The sequence below is a fragment of the Musca autumnalis genome, unplaced genomic scaffold (genome assembly GCF_047663935.1).
Source record: "Musca autumnalis isolate F117 unplaced genomic scaffold, ASM4766393v1 scaffold_5, whole genome shotgun sequence".
Lineage (NCBI taxonomy): Eukaryota > Metazoa > Arthropoda > Insecta > Diptera > Muscidae > Musca > Musca autumnalis.
This window is the reverse complement of record NW_027412088.1, coordinates 206828724-206851713: the sequence shown is the minus strand read 5'-3', so window position 1 is coordinate 206851713 and position 22990 is coordinate 206828724. Positions and strand designations below refer to the sequence as shown.

The following is a 22990-nucleotide window of genomic DNA, read 5'->3' as shown; positions in this document are numbered from 1 at the left end:
AATTTCATCAGCGTCTACAAATAAATGACGCTAACATTTTGAAGCCAAATTTACAGTGTTTTTTTGACATTTTCTTCTAGTCGCGTTCCGCAAACAGATTTTTCAAAAAGGCTTTAATAGGATTATAGTACTTGCGATTCTGAGCTTTTTGATACGTATATCGTGAATGTAGCCTCCACAGCTTCACAGAAATATGTATCGAAATGACGAAATTTTGTGTGAATATTTTTCTAAAAATCATATTATTCGGGGGGCCTAATTTTTACAATTGTCATTCGATTTCCTCGTACTTGATTGCACATTTTATTTTTTTACGTTCCGGAAATATAAATAAATCATTCTCCGTGAAAATCCATCCACTAAAACGCGAGTTACATGAAAATCCAAAGTAGAAAAATCACCTAAAATTGTTTTTGGAAATATCGCGTATTTTATCGCGTTTTCTGCGGTTCGTTTCCACTGCAATGAAACAACTAATACAGCATCTTCGTTTTAGCGGAAACAGAGATTTGAAAACTTCATTGATAAGGGAGCTACATTCATTTTATCCCAAAAAATAGTGTGTGATGCTACATCCACGGTTCTTCGTTGACCGCCTTGAAATAGATATATATCGATGTAGATTTTTATGGTGGACACTGAAATCGGATGCGGACAAAAAGCATACGCACTCCGCGCAAGTTAGCGACGTTATATAGGGTTTTAGGCACTAAGATGCAGCCGATGCTACATCTTAGCCACCAAATTAAATTTCGAAAACTATATTCAAATTAAAAGATACGGTATTACTGTACATGAAAATCACATGCGGACAAACTGATTTTGATAATTACGCGATTTACACGTATTTAAAAATGCATATAAATAAAAATGGGTTATTTGACCTCTATTTCCATTTCAGAAGCTTTGACATATGTATATCCCCATCAACCCAATTAGCTTCCCTAATGGGAAAGCTTTAATATGAATGTCAATAAAGCAAAATCCGTCTATTTTGTTGGGAGATTTAAGCAAAATGAAGGAAGTATTCCTATAAATTTTTACAATATTTTCTACTACATAATGCATGTGAAAAATATTTTTTTAAACAAAAAATTATATTTTTGGCTGTAACATCCAAACTATAACACCAATTTGTATGATTGTAGTCTCATTTGATTTGCCGTGAAGTTTGGATCCACAACAATTTGTTTTGTAATTTTATGACCACTAAATGGGCCTTAATTTTGAAAAAAGTAGACTTATATTCAATAATTTATCAATTTTTTGTACATTCCGCGAATTCTGTGTAACATTTTGCAGGTATTATGCAATCTACTCGCTGAAGTAACTTCGAGAGAACTTTTTTTTAACAATTGTGCTCATTAAAATAATTAGCGTTTTTATAATATTTTCTTTCTTAAAAAGCGAAATAAAAGCGCCATAACTTTTGTCCGCAACAACCAAAAATTTGCTCGCGACCAGATTAGTACTCGGAATTTTTTTCTTAACCTACATATCAAAAATCGTTGATGTAGCGCGAAAAAAATTTATCCTTTTTTTCTGAAATGGAATATGAAATAATTGACAATATTCCTGATATATTTATTTCTATGTTCGATGTATGTTAGAAATATATATTTTTTGAAGAACAAATTTATTCATCAGAAAAAAAATTATTTCTATGGACTCAATCGGTCCACTCCTTCGGGTACCGCCCACACAAAATTTCGGAACAGTTCAGTTTAGGACGTGCTCTCGAATCGTTTTTATTTTTGTTGTAACAACTTGTATTCACGGCCCCCATACGGCGGTACATACATCCTGAGAAAATAGCCTGAAAGTTGCAAAAACCCCCTATGATACAAGGGGCAAGTCCATACTTCTTGAGAAAACAGCCCGAAAGGTGTAAAAACCCCTACGGCACCATATGTAGTGGCTGGAAAGCACGATAAATCTTTGGTCCAAAACTTGACCTTCGTCATATTTTGTCCAAACTTCAGTTTCAGTTCGAAGATGGGCAATACCGATCCAAAGATTCCGGTATTTCCCCCAACATTTAAAAAAATTTCACTAATATGGTATGATCTGCCGATTGGGTCTAAAATTTGGCCTTAGAAATATTTTGTCCAAACATAGTTTAAGTTCGAAGATAAGCCATATCGGTCCACTCCTTCAGGTACCTCCCCCACAAATGTTCAAAAATGTTCGGAAAAATTGTGCGCACAATAACTCTTGAAGTGAGTGGCCGATTTGGTCCATACTTTACACATCCAAATATATGTACTAAATATAGATCAGGGTCGAATATGGACTTTATTTGTCCACTCCTTGGAGTACCCATCACACAACATTTCGGATAAGTTGACTTTAAGACCTGCTTTCGAATAATTTTGATTTTTGTGGAAGCAACCTGCATTTGCTACCTCAATTACGGCGGTAAAAGTTTGTTCAGGGGCTAGTCCATACTTTTTGAGAAAACAGCCCGAAAGTTGTAAAACCCCCTATGCGTTCGTATAATACTGGATATTATAATATTTCTTCGAACATTAGATGCAATTCGAAGGTGGTGCTTATAGGTCCACTCCTTCCGGTACCTCCCACACAAAGTTCGAAAATATTCGCTAAAAAAGTACGCGCGTTTTCTCAAAGACGTAGCTACCGATTTGGTCCAAACTTTGGATTTCTAAATATTGTCGAAACTTAGTTTATGTTCAAACTTGGGCCCTATCTGTCCAAACCTTGTGGTACCAACCACACACATGTTCAACATTTTTGTGTGGTTAAGGGTCTGTTCGAGGATCCTATGGACATTTTTACCGAAGGTTTTCCTTGTGGCCCTGTTTACAGCGATATTATGTTTTTCGTAGGCTAGTGTGATAAAAAAAGCCCTATCTATCGTTATCTCCGCAAATTTTTCAGCTTTAATCCTATACCATACCATACCTTTGTCGGTTTATACACCCAAAACCCCCTAAATACATAAGTTTTTTTTTTTTGGGAAAAAAGTATTTCAATCCCCACAGGCTGAGGGTATATCTCTGTCGGCAAAGCCGACTGATACTTTTTTACTTGTTTACAAGAAATCTACCAATTTTTTTAGAAGATTTTATTTTCATCTGTTTGATCATACCTTGAGCTACTTTCGGATTTTTTTTTTTTTGAAAAATATTGCACAGTTTTCTGAAAAATGGCCGACTACGAAACACTGTTTTCACTAAAGCAGATTGCGGTGCCCACTGTAGCTTGTGCTTGTACTTGAAGTGAGAGGTGATGTGTCTCAGAACATACCCGAATTTCTGTCATACACTATCCTGTCTATCTTCAAAATTCCAATCCTTAGATATGCCGCAACTATGTTTAAACAGTTCGACACCTGCTTCCTTATTATTCTTCAGACAACATATTTCTATTCTGGCCTCATTTGCCCTTTATATTTCCTTTCCACCACTTGACGACCATCTCTAGTAAATTCTAATCGTTTAAACAATATTACTTCCTACCCCTTCCCCTCTCAAAACAAAACAACAATTAAATGCTATTAACCGATTTTAGAAGGTCCACCGTGTTTTCCACCATATTTACCTATCAGTCAGTTACTTGAAGCAAATTGTAAAGTGAATCCGATAGGTTTTTGTGTAAACAAAGGCCGGCCTAAAAAGCACACACAAATGCATATCAATGGAGTTCTTTAATGATTAACCGTTATATTTATGGCGTTTTAATGTGTGTGCCAGACGAAGTTGGCTAATAATCAATCACCTAGCCGTATGTTTGTGGTTGTAGGTAATTTCCGATAATTTGGAGGTGCGTGGTGGCTTCATTAGACTAGGTTATATCAATTGAACATGCACATACCAGCACAAAGTTAAGTAAACTTACCAAGCAGTATAATCTGTGTGGTGGGTGTGTGAGTATGTGGTGAGAGTAAGAGTGGAAATGAATTAATAAAACCAGGGGTGCCAAGTTGGTGGTTTTCCCGCTACTTGTGTTGATTTTTGACGTACATAAACCATTGCTTAAGCAGGAATGTCAACTGTTTTAAGGTAAAAATCGCTACAGGCCTATGGTGCGTATGTGGCTGTAGCGATTTTTACCTCGGAACAGTTGGCATCCCTGAATAAAACTATGAGACCGAACACAACATAACAAACCAAAACATTTGCCTTGTTTCCGTTTTGTTGCAAACAAATACAAATTCTAAAAAACAAAACCGTAAACTTTGCAATGAGACTGAGGAGAGCGCCAATGAGAGTGGCTGAGAATAGAGTTATTGCGGGCATGGGTTGATTTACTCATTTGTAGTTATTTTACCATTGAATTTTGCTTGATGTTTTGTTTTTTTTTTTTAACGTTTTATGTGTGTTAATGTTGTTATATTTGCTGTTATTGTTGTTTATCATTGATGGCCGTTGTGTTTTTGGTTTATTTTTAATGGTGTGCGTGATTGTTTTCTGCGAATGTAGGGGAGTTGTTATGTGACTCGTTGTGCTCTTGACTCTTTTTTTGATTTTACTGTCGTTGTTTTGTTAGCCAGATTTGTGTTTTGTTGTTGTTTTTGTATGGCTTTTATTTTTAGTTAATATTATTAACAAAACGAAGTTCTTTGCGAGAGGTTGTATAGACGGTTGTCTGGCTGGCTGGTTGTTTGACTTTGCTTGCGAGCAAGTCAGTGTGGTGAAGTACTTGATCGAGCAACGAGACGATCAGTTGCGGTGGCGGTGTCGTTGTTCGTTGACGACGGTTTGTCATTTCACAGTTACTCTTGCAATGTTTCCACGTACCTACATTCAGACATGACGATATCGGTTGTTCGTACTTTTGACGTGATGATTTGAACACAAACACTTCGAATGGTTGTTTTTGTTCGTTAAGAAGAAGAAAAAACAAATAAAATACAAAATAATGCAAAAAGTAGAACAACGACGTAAAGGCCGCGTGTTGGAATCGTGACGGTTAAATATGTTCCAAGCTTTAAAAAATATTACAAAAATATAGAAAAATAATGTAAAATATAACAAAAAATAGCAAATTAATTTCAAAGTGTTTGAAAAATGGAAATATTTAACAAAATACCCACATCCAATGCCATTAGCTGTCATTAAAATATCATGGCCTAATATATTAGCAAAAAAAAAAAAAGAAAAAAAATATGTGAATACCTTTCACAAAAGTGAAATTTATGGAAACGTAAGAAATGCAAAAAATTCCCTAAGTGCAAAAAAAAAAAACACAGAAAAAGAGAGTAAAACAAAACGCCAGAAAACAAAATTAAGAAATCCAACTACCTCTTAGTCTGTCTGTCTCAGAATGGATAACTATAACGCAGCGCCAGCAACAACAGTGGATAATGATGCAGATGATGGTGATAATAATCGCCTGCGCGTATTCCCCCAGCGTCATCGTCGCAGTATATCACAACTCATAGCCAATTTAGGTAGTAGATTCACAACAACAAAAATTACCACTTAAATTCCATTAGGAAAATACCCACTTAAACAAAACGTTATAAAAATAACTCCATAATTTGATAGAATGATAAACTTGTTTTGTGTTCTTTATCACCAAAAACATGTTATTTGTTTAAAATAATACATTTTCTGTTTTTTGTTTTTTCCTTTGAAGAATCTAACTTTGTTCCAGTCCTCCTCCTTTGCAGTCGTCTATATTTAGCCCAAATGAAAAAAATGAAACATTTCGTTGTACTTTATTTGCGGTTTCTTCAATAGCTATTTATTTCAATGTTTATTTTTTGTGCAAATATTTCCAGTTTTTTTTTTGTTAATTTTGTTGTTGTTGCCTGCCTTACTTTACAGGCAATACTGACTGATGCACCGCTCATAATGTGGCTTTTTGCCATGGCTTTTTTATTGTTGTTGTTATCTTTATGACATTTGAATTGTTTTTTTTTTTTTGGGGGGTATCGAAATATAAAATTACCACCAACTTGAAAACATATTTACGCAAAAGTTAAACCCTACTGCAAAGTGTTTTTTATTTTTTGTTTTTGTTGATTTTTCTCCTCTTTAAACCATTTTTATGGTTAGGGCGAAGTGTTCAATAAAATAAGTCAATAGTCTTAAATGGAGGCAAATAAATGTTTATTTTTTAATTGGTTTTCTAAGATTGCAAACTTTGTTGCATGTTTATCTAATAAAAACCGGAACTTTGTATCAGGATTTGAAAAAAATGATTTCATGACTGCTGTGTCCTTGGTATTTCATTTAAGAGGTTAAAGTATTTAGTGTGTTGAACATTATTAATAAGGCAAAAATAAAAAATAATTTCAGCATGAGCCAGGCTGGGATTCGAACCTGGGTCTCCGACAACTGAGTGTCAAGGTTGCCGGCGTCCTAGCATTCTGAGCCATCATCAACTTGTCAAAACTTTAGTAGACAATAATTGATGATCAAAAATCGTTTGATATAGGAGAGCAATACTAATGACGTAGGAATAAAACTTACCATAGTATTTGTGAACTTTGAAAAATGGGATTACCAAGCAGGACTATAGAAAAAGTTTGGAGTTTCAATTAACTGACATAATTTCGCATATGCATTTATCGAATGAAGTGCGATATATATACTAGTTCCCAAGCTTTGCCTTCGTCTGCCACAAAAACAACATTCAATACGCCTGAAGATCGGCATAATCACCCGTGAAACGTAACGTAATGGTTGAATGTGTGGGACTTCGATAGACTCCTAATTTTTTTTTTCAATTTATATAATAGGTCTAATAAGCTCAACTCGAAAGAGAATTAATTAAATTATTCAGTTCCATTAGTCATCAAATCGAAGGAGGTCCCAGCAGGAAAGAGGACTTAGCTAGAAATAAAAATTGACCAGAACCCTTAGATGTGCTTTTTCTTTTCCATACTTTTTTATTTAATAATTACCATTTATCACATTTCTTAATATTACTATTGAGTCCAATTCTTCTGCATTTTGAAGAGCCTCTGCTTGAGTGATACACCCATACACATAAACGTTTACATTCAATTTCTTGGTTTTGTCCTCATTGGAACCATAGGCGTATGAATAACATAAATCATACGCAGGGTATTGTGGATTTAATAAATTTTCATCCACTAGTCCAAGGTCACACTAGCGCTGTTTCAACATGGCGACTTTGAGTTTATAGGCGAGGGCTATGAGGTAGTGAAACCGCTGTACATAGTTTCCTGTGTTTGCGATGTTGCCTATTCTTATTATTCGTTTCAAGAAACTCGCTAGTGTGACCAAGGACATAGTTATAAGATGAGAGACATTTTTATTAATCTCTTCATTTCGTTTTTTTAGGACCTTTAGTTTTGACGTATTAGTAAATATGAGCTTTGTTCCAGATCAATAAACTTTCTAGTATTTTTGCCATTTTTGGAATTTTTTGAGAAAAAAACCTTTCCCGTACTACAGTTGTCTCTTTAAACAAAATGGCGCTCAGTAGTGTTCTCTTCTTAGAAACTTTTTGCACGCCAAATTTGGGCGAGTAAACAGTGGCAACATAATTGTAGTCTTTTGGATAGCGGTTACATTTATTTTGCCATTTCAAGCAATTTATATGTGGAACTTACTTTAGACAGTTCGATGTTTTGCTAGTTTTACAATTAAACAAGTAAAAAAGTATCAGTCGGCTTTGCCGACAGAGATATACCCTCAGCCAATGTGAAGGGAAACTTTCATCTACGGACAGATCGAATATATTTAGGGTCTCTTCAAAATTTTGTGGCCCTTTTTGAACATTTGAACTTGCCGACGAAAATGTGGATCAGGAATTAACTGCACTTAGACACACATACTGAACTTTTGTAGGCCGGTACCCTTAGGGAGGGCCGATATGGGCCATTTTAGAAGTTAAACTAAATTTTGACAAAATATTAGGAGATTCAAAATTTGGACCAAATTGGTTAACCAATTCAAGTGATATCCTAGCATTTTAGAGACATTTTATTGGGGTAGAAGTACCGGAAGTTATGGTCCGGTATTGCCCCATGAATCTAAGTTTGGATAAACTATGACGAAGACCAAATGTTGGACCCAATCGGTTGAACAATTCGAGAGTTATCGTGGCATAGGTGTTTTTACACCTTTCGGTCTGTTTTCCCACTTGCCCCTGAAACTACTTTTACCGTCGTAATGGAGGTAGCGAATGCAAATCGCTTCAACAAAAATCAAAGTGATTCTATATCAGGTCTTAAAGTGAACTTATCCGAAATTTTGTGTGGGAGGTACAGGATGGAGTGGACAAATATAGTCCATATTTGAACCTGATCTATATCTGGTAGATATATTAGGATGTGTAAAATATAGACCAATTCGGCCACTCCCTTCAAGAGTTATAGTGCGCAGAATTTTTCCGAACATTTTTGAACTTTTGTGGGGGAGGTACCTGAAGGAGTGGACCGATATGGTTTATCTTCGAATTTAAACTATGTTTGGACAAAATATTACGAAGGCCAAATTTTGGACCGAATCGGCAGAACCGTTCGAGAGTTATCTTGCGCTCCATCCACTGCACACGGTGTCATAGGGGCTTTTTGCATCTTTCAGACTATTTTCTCAGGAAGTATGGACCTGCCCGTGATGAAACTTGTACCGTCGTATGGGGGGAAGTGAATACAAGTTACTACAACAAAAATCAAAGCGATTCGTGAACACGTCCCAAACTGAACTTTTCCGAAATATTGTGTGGGAGGTACCCGAAATAGTGAACCGATTGAGTCCATATTGGAACCTCATCTAAGTCTAGTAGAAATTTCACGATGTGCAAAGTATGGACCAAATCGGTTACTCTCTTCAAGAGTAATCGGGCGCACAAATTTTCCGAACATTTTCAAACTTTTATGGGGGAGGTACGGGAAGGAGTGGACCGATCGTGCGCTCCAGCCAGCCAGACAGACGGACGGACATTGCTAAATCGACTCCAAATTGTCTGAAACACATTTCGTCCAAACATACTTGGGGTCTAAAACCATTATTTCGATGAGGCACATTTTGCCCGTATGAAAGTGTATATACCCTCGTTAGCATAAATGCTGAGGGTATAAAAAGTACTGGAACAGATCTGTTTATTATAGCTTAAAATTACCCTAATCGAATTCTGTGTAATTTTTCGCTTAGGGTTTTATTCTTCGTGAATAAAAATATCAATGAAATTCTAACTGTCGTAAGTGTCCCATATATTCGTACGTCATGAATATATGTAGGTTCTTTGAAGTAGTTGACCTCATTACCAAACCTCTTACCAATAATTTATTCTTATTTCTTCTTATATAAGGTGACAGTCTTAACCGTATCAAAATCTTTTATTTGTGAAGCAGTAGTCGTATGTTGATTTTTTTGTTTAACGTGATTCATGGTCTAAAAATAAGACTGCTTCAACAGGCTGTGACCACAAGGCTTCTGGAATGAGTGAATGCATTTGGTTGACCAGTTTAAAAGCTAAAGAGTGTCATTCTGACAAGCACCTCATGCTGGGTAGATGTTTTGGACGTCTAACCAATTAATTTCCTCTGCATTACCCGTAGATGGTATTATACCCCAAGGACCGGACCGATATAGTCAAAATTCGCAAGGACAATCTGCTGAAAAAAAAATTTCAAAACGATCCGAGAGAAGATCTTAAACTTCACTTTTTCCGAATTTTGAGTGGGCGGTACCCGAAGGAGTGAACCGATATAGTCCTAATTCGAACCCGACCTGTGCCCTGAAGTAATATTACCAGTTGCAAAGTTTTGACCAATTCTGCTATTCTCTTCGGGAGTTCGAGAGTTATAGCATTTTAGCGATTTTTTTTGAACTATTATGTGGGAGATATCGGAAGGAGTAGACCGATATGGCCCATCTTCGAACTTAAACTAAGTTTGAACAAAATATTATGAATGCCAAATTTTGGTTGCTTCGTTTGAGAGTTATCTTGCTCACAAGCCAGACAGACGGACGGTCATTGCTCAATTGGCTTCTAATTATCTGAAAGAGATTTCGTCAATACTTGGGGTCTAAAACCATTAAGGCCTCGACACATAAGAAGCATGACATTCTTGCGTAAGTAATGTCTGGTAAATGACTAAATACCAAGTTCGACCTAATTAAAATGTAATTTTGAAATCTTTTGATTAGGTCGAATTTGGTCTTTAGTCTTTTATCAGATATAACTTAAGCAAGAATGCCATGCTTGTTATGTGTCGAGGCCTTTATTTCGATGAGGCAAATTTTTGGTCGTATCAAAGAGTATATACCTTCTTTAGCCTAAAGTCTGAGGGTATAAAATGGGCACGTGAAGAGATGCTGCTCGATCGTGTCTATCCCTTCTGCATCCACACATAATCTACAGCAGTCGACGCCACTGCCATACCATCTTGAAGTTAGAGATCTAACCCTACAGTGACCCGTTTCCATTACTTTATAGTTTAGACCTTATTCCCAAGTGTCACCAGAAAAGTCCGCCACAGCCAGTATATGATTTGTGGTCTGAGTCCCCAATGGAGTTCTTACAGAAGATAGTGCTTCAATGCATTTTTTCGTTGGCCACTCGATATTCCTTTTACATGTCAAACTATGGAACAGGATTGCATCTAGGCATGTATCGTCAGGAGAATATTATGATGCAACACCATTCAAAACTGGGAAGTTTGCGTTTCCTGGGGAATATGACGAGTTCCATTGTCATTGGCCCAGCTTAACAGTTATAATATATCACTTTGTGTAAGGTGAGACAAGGTTGGTGAACGTTTCCCACTTATCAGTAAAACTACATCATCAGCAAAAGCCACCACCTTAATTTCAGCTGGTCGAAATACACAAGAATTTAGGTTATTACCAGAAGCCAGAGTGTGAGGTTGGAGAACTCCGCATCAATTGACATAGAAATTTGAAAGGTCGAAAAAACTCCAAATAAAACTTCACAAGAACTCCGCCTCTGTTAAGATTTTTTCTCATGAAACTTTGATTCTGCTTTTCAGCATATCATCAATCCATTCCAATAGGATGGAGGAAATGTAATCAAGATGCTGATGCTGGAATCAAACTTTATATTATTGAAAGGCCCCCCTCTATATCGATAAATCGAATTCGCATTGTAAGTTGTATGGAGTGGTTGGCATCAAATCGGATCGTCTCAAATCGAAATTAGAAGAACATTTTTGAGATATTTGAAGGGAAATTTATATCCGCAATTTGGCGCCGAATTTCAAATTAAATCTTAAGGAAATGAGTGGAAAGAATTCCTCACGAAAATGGAATAGAAATCGGAACCTTTTTTTCGGAAGGTGCTTCCGTAACAGTTCAGAGGTGTCGGATATCCGACATTTGGATCTCTACAACGGTGGTGATTAGGTCGTATGTCCAAAACACTCGATGAACGAGATGAGGTGACATAACTTGGCTGGGTAGAACTGCGGTCGTTAATTTTCACAGTTCCCACAGTCGAGATTTCTTGTGATTTGGTTGGCGGAAAGCCAGCTTAGCGAACTACCAGCTACCAAGTTTAGAGGTGTCATTATGGAGGTTAAATTTTCCCACAGTTTCCAATTGTTCCATTAAAATTGCTCAGGCCAGGCAACATGTGCTCATATGAACCGGGTTGCACACATTGATATGAGAGAAGTCCCCCATGTCTGCTCTGGGATATTTATGGGAACATATGTATGCAATGGTGTATGCCGGTCCTGGGTTGGATTCTCAGCCTAGACAATATCAAATTTTTCAGCAGTGGCAAAAATCCCCTCAGCGTAATGAAGGCCACATTTCCTGAAATTTTCAGCTTTGAAAAAAATGCTCTACCAGTGGTATCCGAAATAAAAAATAGGTCTCATATGAATAAGTTTGTAAATTCCGGCGTACTCAATGATGTGACAGAAGTTCCCCCAGTTCCTGTGGGCATGTTCGTGGGGATATATGTATGCATGTAGGTATGTATTTATCAGGACTCTCGTATCAAGACTTCGTGAAAATATTGATAAATTGTAAAAATTCACACTTTCTCAAGGCCAAAACTGCCTGAAATGCGTTTTAATGCTTTTTGTACTACAGAATTCTTTATTACTGTCTTGGCCACATTTTTATCTGAAAAAAAAAAACTAACAAAAAATGGTTAAATTTCAACATTTTCGAATTTTGACCATGAAAAGAAAGTTTTTTTTCTGAGTAATATTTTCATAGAAATTGTAGCTCTAGATCACTGCCGACCAAGTAGTGGGAACACAAAATTCTGAATATTTGCAACTTTTGACAGTGTGTTAGTAAGGTTTATGCACGCATGCTGCAAAACAAAAACAAATCAAAACAATTGCTCTCTTTTGTGTGCTCTTTCGTTGCGTTCGGGTGGTGTGTGTGTGTGAATTGCCGAAAAACTTCGCAACTTTAACAATACCAAAGAACGGCATTGCTCTAATAATAGGTACAACTTTATTTTAGAAAACAAGTCAAAATTTAAAATAGTTTACGAAGTTTGAACCCAAGAACATTTGCACATTTTCCAAGTCAAAATGTGGAAGCTCGATTTTCATTCGATTGCTCAGTACAATCCCAAGAATTAGAAACGCGAAGCCCACCTTAATAGGTTCAAATCGCTCTACTTCTTAAGGACAATAGTTTGTAATAGAAGTTTTGTTTTTGTGAAAAAATAGCGCCTAGAGAGCTGCATGTTTATTTTAAACCTTAAATTCAGGGTATCAGACAAGGGATAACAATGGGTTTAAACACTTTAAAATAACTCTTGTCTGTGAGTTCAAATTTCACCAAATAACAATTAACTTCAATTACTTCTACTAAGTGTTTGTTTCATGTAATTCCCCACTTTTTTTTAGAAATAATTGTTTTTCACTGTAAAATAAATTGATAAGAAAATACCTTTTTATTTTCTACAATTATTTGTAAATAAATTTACAATTCTCGTGAAATGTTTTTGTTGTTGTTGGTGTGATAAAGAAGAGTGTGATAAGGAAACCTTGGAGTGTTTCAGATTCAGCCAACAAAAGTCTTACCTATTGAGTTTGTATTACATGTCACAACTGTGTCTAAGGTAAACTTGTAATTCTAGTCATGGTCTTTAAATTGTTTTGCAAAACGAGTGATAAGAAATGTCAACTAAAAAGAGATTTTCGTGTTTTTGAGTATTACTGTTTTTCGTACGTAGCGGGTTGGGTAAATAAATGTCCACAACATGTGATTCTTTTTTTGTTGCAGCAATAAAATGTTAATTATTATTTAAAGATGATACAATTATCTAAAAAGATTATCATCCAACAGCTGATAAATAGTGGATGATAAAACATATTATGGGCAAAGAAATTAAAGCAATTTTTCGCTATTTTTATTTGATGTTTATTCTAGAATAAGGCTAGACTAAAAAATAATAAAAATAATAATAATAACACTGTACAACACAAAAAATAATTACAAGATAATTCGGCCAGATTATGGAAGAGGATCGAAAAAAAGAAGACACGTGTATCGGCGTTTTGAAAGTTTACGTAGGGAAGTAACCTAAATAGCCGTGGCAAGTTCCGCCCATTTCTACAGGTTTTGAAATATTCGACATCAGATTCCTTGGAATCTTTGCATTTTAGGTATAAAGTGTCTTTGGCAATATTACTGACAACAATGCGGCGTATCTTTTTATGAAGAAAATTAACCCTCATGCGAGTTACTAAATTGGTATTTTTGGTCCCTTTTTTCAAAAACGTTTAAAAACTCCTTTAATATGTGATCGTATCAGATCAAACAATTCTACAAAATTAATTGTCATAAAATTTTACTATAGGTCCCCGAATACACCAAAACTCTACATCGTACCTAAACGCCAGGAATCTGTTAAAAGTAAAATCACGGTTTAGGGTTAATGCTGTACTTTATCTGAGTTTATTAAGTTTTGTCCCACAAAACATCATTCTAGATAGAAGACGTCAAAGTCAAAAATAATCTCCATCATATTTCAATATAAGTCGCCGAATAAATGAAATATGTATTTGCAATATATATCAAGAAAATATATACATCAAGTTTGCCAACAAAACACCCAAATATTTTTTGAATAAATTTGTTATGTTCTTTTTTCGAGTTGATGCATGAAAGTAACAAGAAATTTAGTTTTAGACGAAAGTTGTTAAAAGAAGAAATATTCTACACAAAATTTCATTGCAAGTCCCAGAACAAGCTAGATATCTAAGTAAAATAGTTTGTTAAGAAAATGGCGTTACAAAATTAGATATTATAGTTAGAAATTATTTGTTACACTTTAAGACTCTCAATTAATATTTATTCCATTCTGAGTCAAAATCTCTTAAAATACCTCACATTTTGGGGGTTATGTCAAAAGGAGAAATATTCCAAATCAAATTTCATTATGAGTTTCTGAAGAAAAGAAATTTGTAGCTAGAATATTTAACATCTCCAGAAGCTTTCGCTTTTCATGTATGATTTAGGACCATATTCTACCGTTTTTATTCATATTTTCGTTATCTGCGGTCACAAAATATGTTTTATTGATGTTTTTTCATAATAAATTATTTCAGAAGATTATGTGTGCTCGATCCAAACTGTTTTTGAAATATCTATGGTGAATATATATAGGGAAAATATTGATAACCCAGATCAGACTTTGAAAAATTACGTATTTTAGTACTATAAACTAAAATAACGTCATCAGGATAAGCCATAGGTTCCTGATATTGTATGTGAAAATGCGGGGATAGTCTACGGCTATTGCCCAGTGAATATATATATATGATATACGAGTCCTAACATCCATGGTTTTGGCATGGTCCTAAATACTATAATGATGGCAGCTAATCCTGCTCTGATAAAATTGACTGAATTAACCCTTGAAATCGAAGTAACTAGCCATATCCTAACTAAATTTGTTATGATCATTCAAGATACACATATGTATGTCAGTTCCTAGGTTAATTCAGTCAATTTTATCCGAGCAGGAGTAGCTGCCATCATTATAGTATTTAGCACCATGCCAAAACCATGGATGTTAGGACTCGTATGTCATATATATATATTCACTGGACAATAGCCGTAGACTATCCACGCATTTTCACATACAATATCAGGAACCTATTGCTTATCCTGATGACGTTATTTTAGTTTATAGTACTAAAATACGTAATTTTTCAAAGTCCGGTCTGGGTTATCAATATTTTCCCTATATTTTCGATTGTTTGAGTGGAGTATTCCCCCATTGGCTCAACTTCATTTTATTACCCTCTATTACAGAGAGTAATGTTTTTCAAAACGAACTGACAGTGTTGCAAAATTTTACTGATCGCTACCAATATCATGATTTCATCCCGGCGAAGGGAATTATCAATTGGCTTCTCAGTTTTTGAAATGATGCCTTTTTAGCGAAAAACCGAACTCTTTAAGTGTCTTGTATTCTCATATGAATGAGAATCACACTCACTTTTTCCCTATATATATTCACCAGAGATATTTCAAAAACAGTTTGGATCGAGCACACATAATCTTCTGAAAGAATTTATTATGAAAAAACATAAATAAAATATATTTTGTGACCGCAGATAACGAAAATATGAATAAAAACGGTGGAATATGGTCCTAAATCTATATATATAAAAGAGCTTAGTGAGTGACTGAGTGACTGAGTGACTGACATATCATCGCCCAGACGAAACCGCTGAAGCTAGAAAGCTGAAATTTTGACTGTGGGTTGCTGTCGGTGTGTAGGGGTGAGATAAGGCTGGGTTTTTTGAAATTCGACCTAGAAGGGTACGAAAAGTACTAAAAGGTACTAAATATGGTACCCTTTGTATTATGCAAACGGGAAGAGCTAGAATTCTGAAATTTGGAAGGAGGGTAACTGATGGAGATTTAGAAAGATGTACCAAAGGGTTTTTGGAAATTCGACTTATAAGTGTACGATAAGTTACTAAATTTGGTACCAATTGTATATTTTGAGCGGATATACCTACAATGTCCATATTTGGTATGGAAATCAAGGTTGGGAAGTGGTGTTGATATAAGGAAATTATTTTTGAAGTTCGTACTTATGTGTACGAGTAGTACTAAATGGTACTAAATTTGGTACAATTTGGATTTGGGTGAACGGATAGAGCTGAAAACCTGAAATTTGAAATTTAGATTACCGTTGAAGTGTACGATTGAGATATCGGGGTAGTTTTGGAAATTCATACTTATGTGTACGAAAAGTACTAAATGGTACCAAATTTGGTACAATTTGGATTTAGATAGACATGGAAACCTGAAATTTGGAATTTATATTACTGATGGAGTGAAGGATTGAGGTAGTTTTGGAAATTCTTACTTATGGGTACGAAAAGTAGTAAACGGTACTTAATTTGGTACAAATTGAATTTGGGTGAACGGATAAAGCTGGAATCCTGAAATTTGGAATTTAATTTAATTTGGAGTGGACTTAGTCTTGGAAATTCGTACTTATGGGTACGGAAAGTACTAAATTTGGTACAATTTGGATTTGGGTGAACGGATAAAGCTGGAATCCTGAAATTTGGAATTTAATTAAATTTGGAGTGGACTTACCCAGCAAAAATACTCATTACAAATTGGCCTACTTTCTCATTATTTTAACACGGGCATGTCATAGGGAGTAAGTACTTACTTTGGGCCACTAAAAAGTAGATAAATAAGTAGTTACTCCCTGGTTACTTCAAGTCGTAACTACTTATTTAAGTACTTATTTATTTACTTTTAAGTGCCAAAAAATAAGTACTTACTCCCTATGACATGCCCGTGTTAAAATAATGAGAAAGTAGGCCAATTTGTAATGAGTATTTTTGCTGGGTAGTCTTGGAAATTCGTACTTATGGGTACGGAAAGTACTAAATGGTACTAAATTTCGTAGTAGTTTTGGAAATTAATACTTATGGGTATGGAAAGTACTAAATTTGGTACAATTTATATTTGGGTGAGCGGATAGAGTTGGAATCCTGAAATTTCGTAGTAGTTTTGGAAATTAATACTTATGGGTATGGAAAGTACTAAATTTGGTACAATTTATATTTGGGTGATCGGATAGAGGTGGAATCCTGAATTTTCGTATTAAGGTTACTGTTGGAGTGTAGGATTGAGGAAGTTTTTTGAAATTCGTACTTATGGGTACGGAAAGTACTAAATTTTGTACAATTTGGATTTGGGGGAACGAATAGGGCTGGGATCCTGAAATTTGGAATTAAGATTACTGGTGGACTGTTGGATTGACAAAGTCTTGGATATTCGTACTTATGGGTACGCAAAGTAGTAAATGGTACTAAATATGGTACAATTTAAATTTCGGTGGACGGATAGAGCTGGAATCCTGAAATTTGGAATTATGATTACTTATGGAGTGTAGGATTGAGGTAGTTTCAGAAATTCGTGGTTTTGGGTACGGAAAGTACTAAATGGTACTAAGTTTGGTACATTTTGGATTTGGGTGTGCAGATAGAGCTGGAATCCTGAAATTTATAATTAAGATTGCTTATGGAGTGTAGCATTGACGTAGCTTTGGAAATTCGTACTTATGGGTACGAAAATTAATAAATGGTACTAAATTCGGTAAAAGTTAGATTTGGGTGGACGGATCCTGAAATTCGCAATTACTGTTGGAGATAGTTATTGAAATTCGTACTTTCATACGAAAAGTATTAATGGTATTATGAATAGAAGTGGATTTCGGAAATTTGGTATTATAGCCGCTGTTGGTGTGTAGGGTTGATATATGCATGTGGCTGTGGATATACGTACAATAAGTGTACGAAAATTACTAAATGGCACAGAATTTGGTCCAAATTGTTATTGTGTAAAGGGGTAGAGTTGAAATTGTGAAATTCGGTATTAGTATAGCAGTTGACGTTTAGAGTGGAGATAGAGGAACTTTTGGAAATTCGTACTAATGTATATGTAAAATACTAAATCGCGGTTTGGATATAGTTTTTGATAAAAGGAAGTAATTTTTAAAACTTATACATACTATAAGTTCTAAATTTGGTACCAGTTTGGTGTTGTTGTATGAGGGATTGTGTTGGTGTTTAGATAGATACGGATTTTTTGAAATGCATACAAATTCTAAAATTAGGCTGAGGGCTGGATGATTTATTGCGAAATACGAAATATACTAAATGCTATTAAATTTGACGTTGGGTGTAGCAGTGAAGATGGAATTATATCATTAGTGCGTGAAAAGTACAAAATTTCAATAAATTTGGTATTGGGCTAAGGAATAGAAGTGAAATTCTTATATATTATTGATTTGTCAGGTTCATTGTTAGAGGTGGTCGTACAATAAGTGTACTAGAAGTATTATATAATACTAAATATTGAAGCACTGGTATTGGGTGAATCAATAATGAAATTTGTTATGAGGATAACTGCTGAGAGTGAATCAGAATGTTTATTTAAATCCGCCTTTAAATGTATGAAAGGTTTCTACATGTTATACCATTGACATTGGGTGAACAAGTAGAGCTAAAACTGTAACATTTGAGCTAAGATCCTGGATTTTAAAAATTGTACTGAATAATTTACTATTGCTTCTAGGTTAACACGAATTCGGTTTCTAAATAATGTACTGAAATCAAAAAAATCAAACGTACCTTTTCAACAAAATTGTTTTTATCTTTGTTGTCTATTCTAAACGTTATAGTTAGTTCATTTGAAAAGAGAGATCTATGCGGCTAATTTTTTACAAGAAGGTTTTTCAATCCTGAGAAAGAATGCCTAAAATAAAATGTCTCAAAAATTAACTGTTATATAGGGTAACATCTTCTAGATAATGGTTTTCTACATTTTGATATCACAAATTCCAAAATTCGGTTGGAAAATGTGGATAAAATTTTCAAAATACCCATACCGTTCTAATTAAACATGGACTGGAATTTAAAATGTAGGCCGCTGATGAATTGTAGAGAGCAGTACTTGAAAGAAATTAAATATCAATTCAAATAGGTATTAGTACATCAAAATTTTCAGTGTTCTCCATATTAAATATTTTTTATTTGTATATTATTCCTTTTCCGCTTACGAAGTAGCGGGCATTTTGCTAGTCATATATAAAAAGCGAAAACTTCTGAAGATGTTAAATATTATAGCTACAAATTTCTTTTGTTCAGAGACTCATAATGAAATTTTATTTGGAACATTTCTTCTTTTGACACAATCCCCAAAAAGTGAGGTATTTTAGGAGATTTTGACTCAGTATGGAATACATTTTAATTGAGAGCCTTAAAGTGTAACAAATAATTTCTAACTATAATATCTAATTTTGTAACGCCATTTTCTTAACAAACTATTTTACTTAGATATCTAGTTTGTTCTGGGACTTACAATGAAATTTTGTGTAGAATATTTCTTCTTTTAACAACTTTCGTCTAGATCTAAATTTCATGTTACTTTCATGCATCAACTCGAAAAAAGAACAAAATAAATTTATTCAAAAAATATTTGAGTGTTTTGTTGGCAAACTTGATGTATATATTTTCTTGATATATATTGCAAATACATATTTCATTTATTCGGCGACTTTTATTGAAATTTGATGGAGATTATTTTTGTCTTTGACGTCTTCTATCTAGAATGAACTTTTGTGGGACAAAACTTAATAAACTCAGATAAAGTACAACATTAACTCTAAAACGTGATTTTACTTTTGGCAGATTCCTGGCGTTTAGGAACGATTCAGAGTTTTGTTGTATTGGGGGACCTACTGTAAAATTTTATGACAAATGATTTTGTAGAATATTTTGATCTGATACGATCACATTTTAAAGGAGTTTTTAAAAGTTTTTGAAAAAAGGACCAAAAAGACCCTTTAGTGACTCGCATGTGGGTTAATTTTTTCATAAAAAGATACCCCGCATTGTTGTCAGCAATGTTGCCAAAGACAGTTTATACCAAAAATGCAAGGATTCCAAGGAATCTGATGTCGAATATTTCAAAACCTGTAGAAATGGGCGAAACTTGCCACGCCTATATAGGTTACTTCCCGACGTAAACTTTCAAAACGCCTATACACGTGTCTTCTTTTTTCCGGTCCTCTTTCATAATCTGGTCGAATTATCTTGTAATTATTTTGTGTGTTGTACAGTGTTATTCACTCGATTTTAATAGTAAATTGCTTTTCTAATAAAACATTGCCACCAATACCATAGAGTGTTTTTTTTCTGTTTTCACAACAACAAAGGGATTAACAATTTCCTTTTATCACAAATCAATTAGGAATTTATTTTGTGGTGTACGTGTTTTCTCTCTGGTGATAAAAGTTGATTGATTGATTGATGCAGTATCGAGAATATTGTTCTAACTGGTTTATTAAGAAATTATGTCATAAAGAATTCAACGTTGACATAATTCGATAAATTTTTAATATTTTTTGTCAAAAAAAAAAAAAAAAACAAACATATAAAAAAATACAAAATTTATTTATCCACAATTTTGCCAAGTTTATTTTCTTTCCCAAACACACTTATCTTTATTTGTTTTCAATGCTTTACACAGACATTAAACTTTCTCACCTGCTTGGCCAAGACAAAATAACAGTTTTTTTATCTTTGTTTGCTTGACTTTGGCTCTGATCATTGACCTTTATCGGAGTTATGTTGAAGCAAAGCCAATGATATTGTTGACAATATTTTGTGGCCATAAACAAACATTAATCTCGGAACACCCTTCACTTTCAATGCTCATCTTGGCCTCTTCAAGCGTCGTTCTCTATATATGTGTATTTCTTCTTTGAGATACTTGAAACTCTATTCAAAGAGTCGTCTCTTTCTCTCTTCACTTAGGAGGCCACAATGATTTAAAATATTATTTTTAAAAATTCTTCTGTTGCTTTTTTATGTTTCTTCCTCATCAAATGAGCTGTGATTCATATTTATAATTATTGTCTGTCTATCTATATATCTGACAATAATGATTGTCATGATTGCTTTATTTTTAAAGAAGGTGAATCTATTTGCGTTTTTTTCTGTTTCTTTGTGGTTAACTTGTCTCTGGCACTCTATTGTTGCCGCAATTTTGCTGTACTTTTTATCATTGAACCCCTCATATATTAATTAATAAATCGTTGATAATTTAACATAGGCAATCTTATCAATAACAAGAGCAACAAAAACAACAAAATAACTAAAAAATTGTTAACATTCTCATATATGATAACAGCCATCGACGTCGTTGTTGTATTTTTTTATACATAACCATGTTTAGATGTACGTAGACTTCCTTTATTTGTAGCCAATCCAAAACGCAAAAAATATGACTCTTGATGGGAAATTACAGCATTGTTTGATAAATCACTACAATTTTATTTAATAATATTCAATATACTACCACTTGTCTGGCATGTAGATACTTGGTTTTGTAGATACTTTTATACAGAGAGTGTTGAAAAATTATGTTTTCTTTGCCTTTTTGGGGGGTAATTTTTGGGTGAAAGTTTGGTAAATTTGTTTAAATTTGAATAGTTTTGTTTATGGCAATGACCAAATTTTGGTTTTGAGTGGATTACGTTATAAATGAAAGTATTTAACGATATTAGATGATGATTAATAAAAATAAATTGATTATTCATCATTAATAGTTAATTAAAAAATGTATGTGATATACGAATTATGTTGTGGAACGTGGAATAAAATCTTTTATTGCACATACAAAATAACCATTTGTCTAATTAGTTTCATGAAAAAATGTTTTTGACCACCAATTATTGTACCCCGGTTTTAAACTTCTTCAGTTTTAATAACTACAATAGTTATTCTATTCATCAGAACTCTTCTTCTAAAGGAGAGATGTCTATATATGAAGTTTTTCTAGGGGACCCTAAGACTTTCTGGAATATATTCTTTTATCGATCGAAGTCTTTCATTAACATATCGAAAATCGTTTATATGTAGGCAGAAAACTTGTTTTAAAAGTTCCTAAACGGTTTGGAATATTGCAGCAAAATTTTAAATAAAAAATACTTTTTTCCCATTTTACATTTATTTCCTTTACAACATTTTTCATTTCACATTTTCATAGAAATAGAATTAAGCACATGACCTTTTTAAATGCCTGGCTTTTAAAAGTAGCTTTGAGTCAATATACCGCCTTAGGGAAGATTTTTAGTTTTTAGTATAAGCAGATGATTGCCTAGAATCTCTCCCAAGCGTTCCTTTATAAGTGTTCTATAACACTGTACAGCACAAAAAATAATTACACCATAATTCGGCCAGATTATAAAAGAGGACTGAAAAAAAGAAGACACGTGTATCGGCGTTTTCAAAGTTTACGTCGGGAAGTAACCTAAATAGGCGTGGCAAGTTCCGCCCATTTCTACAGGTTTTGAAATATTCGACATCAGATTCCTTGGTAACTTTGCATTTTAGATATAAAGTGTCTTTGGCAATATTACTGACAACAATGCGGGGTATCTTTTTATAAAAAAAAAAAATGAGAGTCACTAAACGGATTTTTTGGTTCCTTTTTCAAAAACGTTTAAAAACTCCTTTAAAATGTGATCATATCAGATCAGAATATTCTACAAAATTATTTGTCATAAAATTTTACTATAGGTCTCCGTATACACCAAAACTCTTAATCGTACCTAAACGCCAGGAATCTGCCAAAAGTAAAATCACGTTTTAGGGTTAATGTTGTACTTTATCTGAGATTATTAAGTTTTGTCCCACAAAACTTCATTCTAGGTAGAAGACGTCAAAGACAAAAATAATCTCCATCAAATTTCAATATAAGTCGCCGAATAAACGAAATATGTATTTGCAATATATATCACTAAAATATATACATCAAGTTTGCCAGCAAAACACTCAAATATTTTTTGAATAAATTTGTTTTGTTCTTTTTTCGAGTTGATGCATGAGAGTAACATAAAATGTAGTTTTAGACGAAAGGTGTTAAAAGAAGAAATATTCTACACAAAATTTCACTGTAAGTTCCAGAACAATCTAGATATCTAAGTAAAATACTTTGTTAAGAAAATGACGTTAGAAAATTAGATATTATAGTTAGAAATTATTTGTTAAACTTTTAGA

General features: G+C 34.0%; 1 protein-coding gene across 3 annotated transcripts in view; it reads left to right on the top strand.

The window, feature by feature from the left end:
• The window catches only part of Pld (Phospholipase D), a 54727-nt gene that overhangs the window by 6650 nt on the left and 25087 nt on the right, over positions 1-22990 (top strand). Inside the window, exon 1 of one of the 3 annotated variants that reach the window (XM_073957976.1) lies at positions 4564-5416. The exons of the other annotated variants lie outside the window; for them this stretch is intronic. Within the exon in view, the coding sequence (XP_073814077.1) occupies positions 5290-5416 (127 nt within the window). The 5' untranslated portion in view covers positions 4564-5289. Of the gene's footprint in view, positions 1-4563; positions 5417-22990 lie in introns of those variants that run through there. 3 annotated transcript variants of the gene reach the window in all.